General features: G+C 48.0%; 1 protein-coding gene and 1 non-coding gene across 2 annotated transcripts; one reads left to right on the forward strand and one right to left on the reverse strand.

Moving 5' to 3' along the window:
• Positions 1–4,398: 4,398 nt before the first annotated feature.
• LOC115930826 (uncharacterized) lies at positions 4,399–8,017 on the reverse strand. The gene is made up of 4 exons (XM_031002429.3): positions 7,264–8,017; positions 6,766–6,903; positions 5,737–5,976; positions 4,399–4,813 (listed from the first exon to the last, which is right to left on the reverse strand). The coding sequence occupies exons 1-4, from the start codon at positions 7,444–7,446 to the stop codon at positions 4,415–4,417; spliced, it is 960 nt and encodes a 319-aa protein (XP_030858289.3). The 5' UTR covers positions 7,447–8,017; the 3' UTR covers positions 4,399–4,414.
• Positions 8,018–13,520: 5,503 nt separating this feature from the next.
• On the forward strand, positions 13,521–13,653 carry LOC115930875 (U8 small nucleolar RNA). Its single transcript, XR_004067467.1, has one exon. It is a non-coding gene; the product is annotated as a U8 small nucleolar RNA (small nucleolar RNA).
• Positions 13,654–15,068: the final 1,415 nt, after the last annotated feature.

Raw genomic sequence — 15,068 nt, forward strand, 5'->3', positions numbered from 1 at the left:
CATCTCAAAAAATAAATAAAGGCTGGGTGCCAGATGTGGTGCATAGGCCTAGTTTGTTGACTCCTGTACTTAACATATAAAACTCTAAAGAACAGTGGGAAGGAGCTTCCCTCTAGAGGCACAGGAGCGGGCAAGTTGGTCCCTGAGCAGTGACTTTATAATAACATGTTACACTGTTTTTTGTTTTTGTTTTGTTTTTTGTTTGTTTGAGACGGAGTTTCGCTCTTGTTGCCCAGGCTGGAGTACAATGGCGTGATCTCAGCTCACAACAACCTCTACCTCCCAGATTCAAGCGATTCTCCTGCCTCAGCCTCCAAAGTAGCTGGGATTTCAGTCATGCAACACCACGCCCGGCTAATTTTGTACTTTTAGTAGGGATGGGGTTTCTCCATGTTGGTCAGGCTGGTCTCGAACTCCTGACCTCAAGTGATCTGCCCGCCTCGGCCTCCCAAAGTGCTGGGATTACAGGCGTGAGCCACCACACCCGGCCTATTTTTTTTTTCTTTTTTTTTAGACACAGTCTGACTCCGTTGCCCAGGCTGGAGTGCAGTAGTGCGATCTTGGTTCACTGTAACTTCTGCCTCCCAGGTTCAAGCGATTCTCCTGCCTTAGCCTCCCAAGTAGCTGGGATTACAGGCATGCACCACCACATCCGACTAATTTTTGTATTTTTAGTAGAGATGGGGTTTCACCATGTTGGCCAGGCTGGTCTCAAACTCCTGACCTCAAGTAATCTGCCCGCCTCGGCCTCCCAAAGTCCTGGGATTATAAGGCGTGACCCACCGGGCCTGGCCCTGTGTGTTGTTTTATGTATGTTTCTATATGTGTTATATTTCACAATAAACTAAATATTAAAACAAAGAATAAATGATAGCTATGCACAAAGGTATTTAAATTTCACCCTCACAAATAATTTTTTTTTTTTTTGAGACAGGATCTCACTCTGTTACCCAGGCTGGAGTGCAGTAGCACCACCTTGGTTCACTGCAGCCTTGACCTCCCAGGCCCAAGCGATCCTTCTACCTCAGCCTCCTGAGTAGCTCGGACTACAGGCACACTCCACCACACCCACCTAATTTTTGTATTTTTGGTAAAGATGGGGTTTCACCATGTTGGCCAGGCTGGTCTCGAACTTCTGGGATCAAGGAATCCACCAACCTTGGCTTTCCAAAGTGCTGGTATTACAGGCGTGAGCCACTGTACCCGGCCAAGAATAGTTTCTTCTCCTTACCTAGGTAGAGACCTCTGCAGAAATGCTGGGAGATCTTTGGAGAGGGGAGATTTTTTAAATAAAAAATTTAATACTTGGAGGGGCGTGGTGGCTTACCCTTGTAATCCCAGCACTTTGGGAGGCCAAGGCGGACGGATCAGGAAGTCAGGAGATTGAGACCACCCTGGCTAACACGGTGAAACCCCATCTCTACTAAAAAAAAATAGAAAAAATTAGCCGGGCATCGTGGCGGGCGCTTGTAGTCCCAGCTACTCGGGAGGCTGAGTCAGGAGAATGGCGTGAACCTGGCAGGCGGAGCTTGCAGTGAGCCGACATCGGGCCACTGCACTCCAGCCTGGGCGACACAGCAAGACTTCGTCTCAAAAAAAAAAAAAAAAAAAATTTAATACTTTGGGATGCCAAGGCAGGTGGATCACGAGGTCAGGAGTTCAAGAACTGCCTGGCCAAGATGGTGAAACCCCGTCTCTACTAAAAATACAAAAATTAGCCGGGCTTGGTGGCAGGTGCCTGTAATCCCAGCTATTCAGGAGGCTGAGGCAGGAGAATTGCTTGAACCTGGGTGGCAGAGGTTGCAGTGAGCCAAGATAGCACCACTGCACTCCAGCCTGGGCAATAAGAGTCAGACTCTGTCTAAAAAAAAAAAAAAAAATTGATCTAGTTCAAAACCTCACTTTGAATCCACCCACATTGCTCTAAAATACTTTCACCTTTCCTGTGGCTAAAACCTTAAAGCCTTGCCAGTAACTCCCATTGCACTTAAGGAAATCCAATCTCCCTTGTTGTGGCCCCTGAACAGGCTGCTGCTGGCCCACCACGGTGCCTCTAGTTTGTGTAAAATGCACATGTTAATTTATAATAAATGATACGAGGCTTTTTTTAGCTCTAAAAGGCTATTATTCACTAGTTGCTGTGTGAATCAGTATTTTTGGGTGCAGTTAGAAATTATTAGAGTTGATGCCCAAGACTCATCTCCATCAGCACGGGGGAGGCATCTGCTGGTTTTATGGTCAGTGACTCTGGGCCTCCTGCTGGGCTCAGTCCTGAGGTGGGTCTGACTCAGGTCAGAGCTGTGCACCCCGGCCCTCCTCCTCAACATGCATGAGTGCTCTTTAGGATGGAGCTGAACACCGGCTTCTCAAAACCACTTGGCCCCATCACAGGCCCTGAGAACTGATTGGGTCACTCTGGTGGGCTCCCCAGCCCTAGCCAAGAAGGGTTTCTCTAGGGAGCCTGGCCCCCCCACTTATGAGACCTGGAGCCCCAGAGATCCTGACCAGGGGCCTGCCTCCTCCAGGGAGGGGCCACTCGCCCCCACCAAGCTCCCTTCACAGAGACCCATCCAACAGAGCTGAGAAAAACCATGCCTCATAAATGAATAAATACATAAATAAGGATGCCGGGGACCTATGGATTTTGTAATTCCTGAAAGAAGGCAGAGTGGCTGGCTCACAGCAAGCACAGTAGGAGATACTGCTCCCCGGCCAGGCTGTTCTCTGTCTCTTTGGAGGGAGCCCTAGGGTACAAGAAAAGCCAGAGGAGACCAGCTGGCCCAGAAGGTGCCTCTTCACCCCTTCCCCAGAGTTTCTGGGACACAAAGCCCACCTGAGGGACACCTGCCTCCTTTGGAGTTGTACCAGGCCTCCTTCCTCATCCAGCCATGCAGTGGTTTTCAGTGCCTGAAACAGATGAATAAAATAGGCCCTTTACTGGATGTTCTTCAGTAACATGCACACTTCTTTGGATCTTACCATCGTTTTATCTCTATTTAAAGATAAATGCCGTGTTATACAGAGTATTGGTAAAGATGTAGAGCTACAAGAACTGTCAAGCTGGCAGTAGCATAAAATTGTATAAGCACATTGGAAACCTGTTTGGCAGCTTCTACTAAAGCTATATCTATGCCTACCTTCAGAAATTCCATCCTAAGCATGTACACAAGAGAAACGAGTGCATATGTCCACAAAAAGACTTATATAAGAATGTTCACTGCCATTTTTATTCATAAGAGCCCCAAATGAAAACAACCTAAATGTCCATCAACAGGAGAGTGAATAAATGGTGATACAGTCACATCATGGAATACTACACAGCCAAAAAAGAAAAATGAAGTGGTAGGAACACTTAACGACATGGGTGAATAGAGGGAGCCAGATATGAGAGACAGTGCACTGTACCAGCCCACTTAGATGAAGCACAGGAAGGCAGAACTGACGATGATTGAAGTCAGAAGAGTAGTTTCCTTTGTGGGAAAGTGTAGGTCAGGAAGGAGCCTTCTGGGGTACTACAAATCTGCCGTATTTTGGCTGGGTGCAATGGCTCACACATGTAATCCCAGCACTTCAGGAGGCATAGGCGAGAGGGTCACTTGAGCCCAGGAGTTAGAGACCAGCTTGGGCAACATAGCAAGATCCCATCTCTACAAAAAAATTAAAAATTAGCGTGGCATGCTGGTGTGCGCCTGTAGTCTCAGCTACTCAGGAGGCTGAGGCAGGAGGATTGCTTGAGCTCAAGAGTTTGAGGTTGCAGTGAGCTCCCAAAGTGCTGGGAAACAACAGGTGCTGGAGAGGATGTGGAGAAATAGGAACACTTTTACACTGTTGGTGGGACTGTAAACTAGTTCAACCATTGTGGAAGTCAGTGTGGCGATTCCTCAGGGATCTAGAACTAGAAATACCATTTGACCCAGCCATCCCATTACTGGGTATATACCCAAAGGACTATAAATCATGCTGCTATAAAGACACATGCACACGTATGTTTATTGCGGCATTATTCACAAAAGCAAAGACTTGGAACCAACCCAAATGTCCAACAATGATAGACTGGATTAAGAAAATGTGGCACATATACACCATGGAATACTATGCAGCCATAAAAAATGATGAGTTCATGTCCTTTGTAGGGACATGGATAAAATTGGAAATCATCATTCTCAGTAAACTATCCCAAGAACAAAAAACCAAACACCGCATGTTCTCACTCATAGGTGGGAATTGAACAATGAGAACACATGGACACAGGAAGGGGAACATCACACTCTGGGGACTGTTGTGGGGTGGGGGGAGGGGGGAGGGATAGCATTGGGAGATATACCCAATGCTAGATGACGATTTAGTGGGTGCAGCGCACCAGCATGGCACATGTATACATATGTAACTAACCTGCACATTGTGCACATGTACCCTAAAACTTAAAGTATAATAATAATAATAAAAAAAAGAAAAGCGAGCAGAGAGCTGGTGAGGCAAGTGCAGAGCACAGGTGTGCCACAGCAGCTGTGGGAGGGCCAAGGAGTAAAGGGTGCACGTGCGGGTGTGGCAAGGTTCCTGGAAAAGAGGGGCTGGAAGGGAAAGGGGAGGAAGACAGAGGGAGGAGCCGGAGTTTCACAGGTAGTGCCTGGGGGCTGTGGCAGCCTTCCCCACCCCACACGTGCTGGCCTCTTCCACGGCACCCAGTGCACCCACTGTTCAGACTGATGCTCAGCCCCTTTGGGCTTCCCTCTTCTCTGGTCACCCTGTCTTCCAACCCACTTGTCCAGGGCCACCTCTCGCCTTGGGGAGCCCAACACAACAGCCACCAGGCCTGATAGAGAAGGAACACTGCTTGAACCAGGATGATGAAGCTAAAAGGGATGGATGGGTGGAGTGATCGCCGGAGCCCCCTCTGGGGGGTCAGAAAGCCCAGGAACCCTTGAAGGGACCCTGGGGGAGGAAAGGAGGGCATGCAGCTGGATGCCACTGGCTATAGACTTATAAGTCTAAGAGGGGAGCCTCAGCTTGTTGGGGGTTGCAGGTCAGATAGGTGAGGCTGGGCCCTTCCTGCTGGGAAAAGCAGAAGAGGGAGAGTCCATGGCAGGGGAGGTGGGTGGGCTCGTGGGGCAGAGGTCAGCTGGGCCAGCAGGCACTGTGGTCCCCTTGGCTGAATAGCAGAGGTGACCTCTAGGAGCAACACTCCAAGATGCGTGAGCCTGCTGGCCGGCAATAGTGCTTCAGCGGGGGCCAGGGAACCTGCCTTCAGTCACACGCTAGCAGCTATGATGGTACCTGGGAGGGAGGGAAGGCGCCTGTGTTTCCTGCCTGGCCTCTGAGGTGTGTTGTGAGTTGACCATGTGTATGGGACTCTCAAGGTTTTATCCTATCTCACTACTACATTGCCGACAGATAGAGGAGGTGGGACTCTGACTATCACCCCTGCTCTGCAGTGGATTTGGCTCTCAGCACTCGCAGGCTGGGAGCTGGATGCCCTGCCCTGGCAGCATGACTCAGACTGCCCAACAGGTGCGGTGTGCCCAGGATGACTATCCTAGGACTCTGGCCGCCTCAGAGTACAGCCCCACACACAACCCCCTCTAAGCTCTCAGCCCTTACACCATAAATCATGAGCTCTGTGACGGCTCCAGGGAGCACCTATGTCTACCAGCTTGGGCACGGAGCCTGTTCCAAGAGTCCCCAGGCTCAGCCATGGGGGCTGGGGGGCTTTGGGGCTGTGGGAGCCAGCCTTGGTACCTGCATCCGGCAAGGACGCTCTGCACCTGCAGGCAGGAGTTGTCCACGGGCCCCCATGTGCGTGCTGATGGTGGTCGTGTTGACGTCGCCGATGATGCCGAGTGCCTCCTTCAGCACGTGGTACGTGCGCAGCATCTCGTCGCGCCACTGTGCCTGCTCTGCCAACTCTTCCATCAGCGTTTTCTGGTCCTCACGTGAGTACAGGTTGGACAGCAGCTCTGAGAAGATGAAATCCTTGGTCTGAGAGTGGGCAAAGAGGTAAGGAGGTTGGGATCTGATGCCTTTGCTGCCCTGGCCTCCTGCCGGGCCCTGCTGGGACTGTGTGCTGGACTTGGAGCCCTGAGTATGGCTTTTCAGATGCGGCTTCTACACCGCTTAGACTCAAAGATCTGCCTCCCCACCGCCCTTTTCTCACTCAGATAGGGACACTGAGGTCCAAAGGAAAAGTCACCTGTCCAAGGTCACACATCTGGGAGGGGACCCAGGACCTATCATGCCACCAGGACACCGGTCTACTCAGTTTCTTAAAAATGTTTTTTGGAGATAGGATCTTGCTCTGTCGCTAGGCTGGAGGACAGCGGGCGAGATCACCACTCACTGTAGCCTCAACTTCTTGGGCTCAAAGTGATCCTCCAATGTCAGCCTGTCAAGTAGCTAGGACTATAGGTACGTGCCACCACCAAGCCCAGCTATTTTTAAAATTTTAGTGTAGAGACCAGGTCTCACTATGTTGCCCAAGCTGGTCTCGAACTCCTGGGCTCAAGCTATCCTCTTGCCTTGGCCTCCCAAAGTGCTGGGATTACAGACGTGGGCCACTGTCCCCAGTCCCACGTTATATTTCTATGAGACAGCTCTGGTCTGGACTGTGCCTCCCTCCCTGGACCTGGTCCCATAGGGCTGATCAGCATCTCCCCCAGGCCAACATGGCCACCTGCATCCCCAGTGCCACAGGAGCCCCCTGCCCCTATGAGGCGGTGCATGCACGTTGTTGATCATGACATGCATGATGGTCTTGGGCATGACACCAACCATGAGGTCCCACACGGTCTTGTTGACAATGGCCATGTAGGAGTCCACAAGGTTCTCGGTGGTTTCCATTTGCCGCTCCAGCTGTGGGTCCATGGAGTGCATGAAGCTGTTGGACCCATTCTCCTCAGCCTTGCTGTCCTGTCATGGAGAACACAGTGGCATCAGGGTGGCCAGGCCATGCAGCCAGGCTTCAGGAATCCCTAGGATCTCAGCACCTCCAAGGGTACCTGGAACATTGAGGCACAGAGAAAAACAAGTGGCGTGAACATGCACCGAGCTCCCCACACACTCTAAACAGTTTCAGGTCTCTGCCTCTCAGGACCCCAGACTCCCCTGATTCAGTCTCCTCTTAGTTCTGACTCTAGTGCCCAGAATCTCCCTCAAGTTACCAATCCAGAAATTGGAAAAAAACATCTCCAGGTCCCCTGTTGGAGACCTGGCCAGAGCTTGTGCCAGGCTGCGGACGCCTGGCAGGGGGCAAGAAAAGGGCATACTCACTTTCCCCTTCTCCTGGGAGGTCCATGCACCAACACTGCACCGCCGCCGCCAGCAGGGAACACGGCAAAGTAGACACACACAGAGAGGAAAACGGGAAGGGTTGAGTGAACCTGGGACACTGCACCCCAACTTTAATGTGTTGTGGAATTCAGTTAGCAAATATTTTATTGAGGATTTTTGCATCAATATTCATCAGTGATATTGGCCTGTAGTTTTCTTTTTTGGTCTGTATCTTTGATTTTGGTATCAGGGTAATGCTAGCCTTGTAGAATGAGTTTGCAAGTATTCTCTCCTTCTCTATTTTTGGAATCGTTTGGGCAAGGTTGGTATTAGTTCTTCTTTAAATGTTTGCTAGAATTCAGCAGTGAATCATCAGGTCCCAGGCTTTTCTTTGCTGGGAGACTTTTTATTACCACTTTGATCCCATCATTTGTTATTGGTTTGTTCAGGTTTTGGGTTTCATCATGGTTCAATCTTGGTAGGTTAGATGTGTCTGGAAATTTATCCATTTTTGGTAGGTTTTCCTATTTATTTGCACATAGTTGCTGACCACTAGTGATCCTTTGAGGCTTTTTTTTTTTTTGATATGGAGTCTTGGTCTGTCGCCCAGGCTGGAGTGCAATGGCGCGATCTCAGCTCACTGCAAGCTCTGCCTCCCGGTTTCACGCCATTCTCCTCCCTCAGCCTCCCAAGTAGCTGGGACTACAGGCGCCCGCCACCACGCCCTGCTAATTTTTTGTATTTTTTTCGTAGAGACGGGGTTTTACCGTGTTAGCCAGGATGGTCTTATCTCCTGACCTCCTGATCCGCCCGCCTTAGCCTCCCAAAGTGCTGGGATTACATGCGTGAGCCACGCCCCCTTGGGACAGGGACACACACACAAACACACACACACACACACACACACACACACACACACACACACAGAGTTGGTGGTTGTGCCGCCCAGTCGCGAGTGTGAGGAAGGGACCAGATCGGTCGGGCAGAAAGGTGCTGGGTCAAGAGAGGAGGGGGCAGCCGGTAGCGCGGGCACGCCGGGTGCGCGCGGGGCGCGCCGGGTTGAGGGGTGAGGGGTGAGGGGTAAGAGGTGAGGGGCGACAAGGACCGGGGCGGGGTAGGGGCAGCCCTTTCCCAGGCGGTAGCGGGGGCAGTGGTGCTGTTGCCCTTTTAAACTGCCGCTTGACGGGAGCCGCGCCTCCTGTCGGTGGAGTCGGTTATAAAGGGAGCAGCCCCGCAGGCCGCCACATAGCTCCCGCCAAGTCCTCGGTGCCCCTTGCCATTTTTCCAGCCGCGCTCCCACGAGGGTCACGGCGGCGGGGAGAGGTGGAGCCGCGAGAGCTCGGCCGGGGGCCCCGCCTGGTGGTCGCGGCCATGACAGCGGCTCGGGACAGGCTCCTTTTCCGCGCCCCTCCCGCCGGAGGTGAGGGGAAGATGTCCATGTCAGGGTTCAAGGCCAGACTGAAGCTGCTGGCCTCTATCTTCCAGGAGAACCAGGAGCCACAGCCGCGGCTCACGCTCCACCGCAACATTAAGGTGAGTCGCCGGGTGGCGGCCTGGCGGGGCAGGGCGAGGGCGGAAAGGGGGTGCCCAGAGTCCCAGGACAAAGGGGAACCTGCCCCAGAGAGGCCGCGGTTCCCCGCCCCTTTCTCCCGCAACTGGCCCGCCTGGCAAGGCAGAGGCTTGGGTGGGAGAAGGCGGAGGGCGCGTCTCTCCAACTCCTAGCGCGGGGCTGGCTTGGGGGCTGCTGGCCCCTCTCGGCCCCTGTCGCTGCGCCTCGAGGTGGGAGCCCGCGGCTGCGGGAGCCCTCTTGGGACCCATGGTCGCCCTCAGTCAGCCCACCTGCTCTCGGGACCGCGACAGGGCGGGGCAGGGCGGCTCCCGCGTTGTTGGAGCCCAGGCGGGGAAGGGGAAAGGCCTTTAAGATTTTCGGTTTTTTGGCCGGGCGTAGTGGCTCACGCCTGTAATCCCAGCATTTTGGGAGGCCAACCGGGCTGATCACTTGAGGTCAGGAGTTGGAGACCAGCCTGGCCAACATGGTGAAACCCGTCTATACTAAAAAATAGAAAAATTAGCCGGTCGTGTTGGCAGGCGACTTAATCCCAGCTATTTGGGAGGCAGAGGCAGGAGAATCGTTTGAACCCGGGAGGCGGAGGTTGCAGTGAGCTGAGATCGAGCCATTGCACTCAAACCTGGGGGAGAAGAGCGAGACTTCTCTCTCTCTCTCTCTCAAAAAAAAGTTTTCTTTCTTTTTTTCTTTTTGTTGAGGCAGAGTCTCACTCACTCTGTCGCCCAGGCTGGAGTGCAGTGGCGCGATCTCGGCTTACTGCAGCCTACCTCTCTTGACAGTCCACTGGTTAAAGCGATTCTCCTGCGTCAGCCTCCCGAGTAGCTGAGATTGCAGGCGCCCGCCACCACGCCTGGCTAACTTTTGTGTTTTTAGTAGAGACGGATTTTTTAGTAGAGACGCGGTTTCACCATGTTAGCCAGCATGGTCTTGATCTCCTGACCTCATGATCCACCCGCCTCAGCCTCCCAAAGTGCTTGGGATTACAGGCGTCAGCCACCGCGCCTGGCCTCTGTTTTGTTTTATACATGTAATATATTCACAAGTATCTTTACGAAGTGATTTTGATACTCTTTTGTCTTCTCCCTAGAATCTCATTGTTCTATAATAATTTTTTCTTAGTTTATATTGATCTTATTTTCCTTTTTAAAGCCTTTCCTTACATATCTATTCTATGTTGCTTATCATTTGTAGTTTTTAAATTTTTTAATTTTTTATTTTTTTGAGAGGGAGTCTCGCTCTGTTACCCAGGCTGGAGTGCAGTGGTGCAATCTGGGCTCAGTGCAAGCTCCGCCTCCCAGGTTCATGCCATTCTCCTGCCTCAGCCTCCTGAGTAGCTGGGACTACAGGCGCCAGCCACCACGCCCCAACAATTTTTTGTATTTTTTAGTAGAGACGGGGTTTCACCGTGTGAGCCAGGATGGTCTCGATCTCCTGACCTCATGATCTGGCCACCTTGGCCTCCCAAAGTGCTGGGATTACAGGCTTGAGCCACCGTGCCCGGCCTCGGCCTCGGCCTCTTTGTGTGTTTTCGTATATCTTTCATCTGAGTTGCAAGGGGCACCTTGGGTTTCCAGGAATTTTCTTAGCTAACTCTGTTCCTTTATCTATGACCCTTCCTCACTAGTTTTGGATAATTTATTTTCCTTCTTCCTTACTTCACTGATTTACTTTTCTATTTTATTTAGTTTGCTAGTCATTGTTTCTTTTAAGGTTCTTAAGCATAAATCCTTTTTTTTTCTGATGGGAAATACTGGGGCATAGCACTAGGAATACAAATTATGTTTAAATAGAGCACAAAGAACCATCTCAAAGGAATAACTGATGGTGAATGTCTGGTGACTGATTTTATTATGTATCATCTCTAATGAGGCTTAATAAATAATTGAGGTTTAACACTTAGGTAACCGGTCTGTATTTAAGTCTGAAAATTTTTGTATGTTACAGTTTCAACTTCACATTGAATATTCTGTAAAGCAGAAGTAAATTGATCAGCATTCTATGAATGAAAAATAAAGCCATGGGTTGGGTGCAGTGGCTCACACCTATAATCCCAGCACTTTGGGAGGCCGAGGCAGGTGGATCACCTGAGGCCAGGAGTTCGAGACCAGCCTGGCCAACGTGGTGAAACCTTGTCCCAGCTACTGGAGAGGCTGAGGCAGGAGAATGACTTTAACCCAGGAGACGGAGGTTGCGGTGAGCTGAGATCACGCCATTGCACTCTAGCCTGGTGACAGATCAAGACTCTGTCTCAAAAAAAAAAAAAAAAAAATTAGCTGGGCATGGTGGTGCACACCCATAATTCCACTACTTGGGAGGCTGAGGCAGGAGAATCACTTGAACCCAGGAGGCAGAGGTTGCAGTGAGCCAGGGTTGCACCACTGCCCTCCAGCCTTTGTGACAGACTGAGACTCCAACCCTAAAAAAAAAAAAAAAAAAAAAAAACAAAAAAAAAAACCATGCTGGTAATCGAAAAAGCAGTTTGCCTCATCACAGTTTAGAACGTTGAATTGTAAAGATCTTTTTGGTAGTCCTAGCCAGTTTTAATGGTAACATGAGCAATTCAGTTACTTTCTCAGAGTTTTATATTTTTATCTGTAAAATGGAAATTATGGTACCTACAGTTTAGGATTTTTGTGAAAATCAAGTGAGACTGCAAGTGTCTTGAATAGCAGTTGAAGTACATTGATATAGGTGATATTTTACAGTGGTGTCTTCCTCAGCATCGTATTAGTTCAGTGTTTTAAAGCTCTATATTAGTCACAGAAACAAAGTCAAATTTTTGTTCTCATTTCAGATTACAAGTGGACACCTGAGTCAGCAGGACCTGGAATCCCAGATGAGAGAGCTTATCTACACGACTCAGATCTTGTTGTCACCCCCATTATTGACAATCCAAAGGTGCAGAAAGCACTCTGACAAGTGAGTTGTAGACTTTACTGAGATCTGAAATCTCTATAAGATTTTCATTCAGAATATTATTTACTGTCTAATCTTTCCTGTTTCTCTTGTCTGCTTCTGTTTCATTTGTGCTGCATGTCTGCATTTCCAGCTCCCGCTCTGTCTGCAACCCTTTCCTTTGCCTTCACTTCCACTTCACTGGAGTTCTAAGTTTTCTCCCCTCTGTTTTGAATGAGTCAGCTCTGCTTCTCACTACTGCTTTCTTCCACATGCCACGGAGGGGTTGCCAGCCTCTTGACCTCAGACCTTAGCTCTCAGTCCCATCGTTTCTCCATCTGCACTAATGTGAATCACTCTAAGTATTCTAGTCTCTGATGTGTTTTGAAGGCAGAAGCAGTCAGAGGGCACTGCTCACCAGGCTGGGCTGGGCAGGCAGATCACACGGAAGCCCTGCCCTGTCACAGGTTGTTGAGACTGCAGGGGAGACGGTGGGAAGACACTATGGGAACTTGAGGAGTCATGGTTCACAATGTACTTCTAAACCACTGTGAGTTTTTTTGCTTCTTGTCTTTCGGAATATAATACTTTATTGCTGGGGGATAATGAATATTTACTTTAAAAAACAGATGCATTTCTAAGTCCCTCTGTTTTGTCTTGACTTCCAGCTCCCCAACATACTCACATTCCACTACTTATTCTCTATTTTAACTTTACTGCTTCTTTTACTTTTTTTTAGTTTTACTTTTATTTTTTATTTTTTTGAGACAGAGTCTTGCTCTGTCACACAGGCTGGAGTGCAATGACACGATTTTGGCTCACTGCAAGCTCCGCCTCCCAGGTTCATATCATTCTCCTGCCTCAGCCTCCCAAGTAGCTGGGACTACAGGTGCCCGCCACCACGCCCTGCTAATTTTTTGTATTTTTAGTAGAGACAGGGTTTCACCATGTTAGCCAGGATGGTCTCGATCTCCTGACCTTGTGATCCACCCACCTCGGTCTCTCAAAGTGCTGGGATTACAGGCGTGAGCCACCGCACCTGGCCTTCTTTTTCTTTTTTAAATATCTTTTTCTGTATTAATTCATGACTGTTTTTTTCTTATCTCATTGGGAACATTAGTGTGGTTTAGAATAATGTAAGGGTTTTTTGATTCATGTTTATTTTCTAGATAGACAGCATTTTATATAGATGATTTAGCTATTTTTCATGATGGAGCTAATTCTTTTTGTGAGTTCATATGTCTGGCAGTGTAACTTTATTATGCTAAGTTTGATGTGCATTGGCGCATTTTCAAAATGGGCTTTCTAGAACAATTTGTGATATCTTTCCCAGGGGTGTCCAGTCTTTTGGCTTCCCTGGGCCACACTGGAAGAAGAATTGTCTTGGGTCACACATAAAATACACTAACAATAGCTGATGAACTAAAAAACCAACAAAAAAAAATTGCAAAAAAATTCTTACAATGTTTTAAGAGAGTTTATGAATTTGTGTTGGGCCATATTCAAAGCCGTCTTGGGCCGCATGCAGCCCACGGGCTGCGGGTTGGACAAGCTTGCTTTACACAATATTCTGTGTTTCCTTTTTTCCTCTTATAACCATATTTGATAGTTTATGGGAAGCCTTCATCAGTGGAAATTTTTGTGTTTAACTTTTATTTCTAAACTACTTTTAGAGAAAAGATTAAAAAATAGTTGAGAACTCCTGTATACCTTTTGCCCAGCTGCTCTTAATGTTCACATCTTATAGGTCTATAGTATAGTTAGCAAAACCTGGGAATTAACATTGGTATAGTGTTAGTCAGGCGGGATAATCCTTACCTGTTCCTCCTTTTGGAGGGCAGTAGAATGTGGTAGTTGGAGTTGCATGATACTTGATTCATATCTCTGTGTAATGATGGCATGCAATACCCTGATTGCTCCTTTCGAATTCTTCCTGAAAAGGGAAAAATAAAACATGAGTATAGTGCTGTTAACTACCAAATGCATTTGAATTTTACCGGTTGCCTCTAATGTCCTTTTTTTTTTGTTCCAGGATCCCACATTACAGTTAGTTGTTATGCCTCCTTAGTCTCATATAGTCTGTCCTAGTTTTTCACGGTTTTGTCAGAATTTCTCAGACTTTGCTTGTCTTTCATGACCTTGACAGTTTGTCTTTTATTTTGTTTTGTTTTGTTTTTTGTCACCCAGGCTGGAGTGTAGTGGCACAATCTCAGCTCACTGCAACCTCTGCCGACCGGGTTCAAGCTATTCTCCTGCCTCAGCCTCCTGAGTAGCTAGGATTACAGGCACCTGCCACTGCACCTGGCTAAGTTTTGTAGTTTTAGTAGAGATGGGGTTTTACCATGTTGGCCAGGCTGGTCTTGAACTCCTAACCTCATGATCCACCTGCCTAGGCCTCCCAAAGTGCTGGGATTACAGGCGTGAGCCACGGCACCCGGCCTTTGTATGTTTTTGTAATACATGTTATAAAACGTATGACTCAAGTCCTTGACACTTTGAAGAGTAACTGGTTGGGTGTTTTGAAGAATGTCCCTTAATTTAGGTTTGTCTAAGGGTTTCTCATGACTCGAATGAGATTATGAATTTGGATTATGAGATTAGAATGAGAATGTGCATTTTAGTAAGAATACTACAGTAAATACAGTAATGCTGGTTACTTAATTAGTAAAGGTTTTAAAAATATTACATATAGAAGTTTTTCAGAAGTTAGGTATAGAAATGATGGTTGAATTTTTAATTAAAAGTCTCAAGATGCAGTATCTGGCTGTCCTAAGCTCATGGATCCAACTACATGGTTTCTTCACATTTCTCAAATAAATTATGCACTTTCCAATTCATGCTATTATGGCTTCCTTGAATGGTGTCTTCTCTGATATAACCATAAAGTTCTAGCCATCCTTCAAGACCTCAACCCACCTTCTACCTCTTCCGTAAACCCGGTGTCAACTATATCAAGTAAAGTGCTTGCTGTATTCTCTAAACTACTATTTACAAAAAAAATTCTTTCTGTCCAGGGTTTTGTCTGTAGTTATGTCCTGCCTCTTTTGAATTGTGAAATATTTTCTTGTTTATCAAATGTTTGTCTCATCTTCCCAACCAGAAAGTCAGCTCGCTGAAAATAGGATTGTGTCTTTTATATCTTTGTATCCCCCTTAGCACTTGGCATAGAGCCTTACCTTGGCAGGTAAGCAATAGATATTTGTTGAAAGACTGAATTTCTAATTAGAGGTAAATTACCTAAAAAGTAAGCCAGGATGGGGTGAATTTTTTCTTTGAAGCTTTATTTTATTACAGATATCAATTGAAATAATTTTTAAAAATAAATTATTATCTATATATGTAT

The sequence above is a fragment of the Gorilla gorilla genome, chromosome 16 (genome assembly GCF_029281585.2).
Source record: "Gorilla gorilla gorilla isolate KB3781 chromosome 16, NHGRI_mGorGor1-v2.1_pri, whole genome shotgun sequence".
NCBI classification, from domain to species: domain Eukaryota; kingdom Metazoa; phylum Chordata; class Mammalia; order Primates; family Hominidae; genus Gorilla; species Gorilla gorilla.

Coding starts and splice junctions, on each gene's coding strand:
- LOC115930826 (XM_031002429.3), bottom strand. CDS start 7,446: ATGCAAAAATCCTCAATAAAATATTTGCTAACTGAATTCCACAACACA. Junction 6,904..7,263: donor CCTCCCAGGAGAAGGGGAAA/GTGAGTATGCCC, acceptor TCTCCATGACAG/GACAGCAAGGCTGAGGAGAA. Junction 4,814..5,736: donor AGCGTCCTTGCCGGATGCAG/GTACCAAGGCTG, acceptor CTTCTCTATCAG/GCCTGGTGGCTGTTGTGTTG.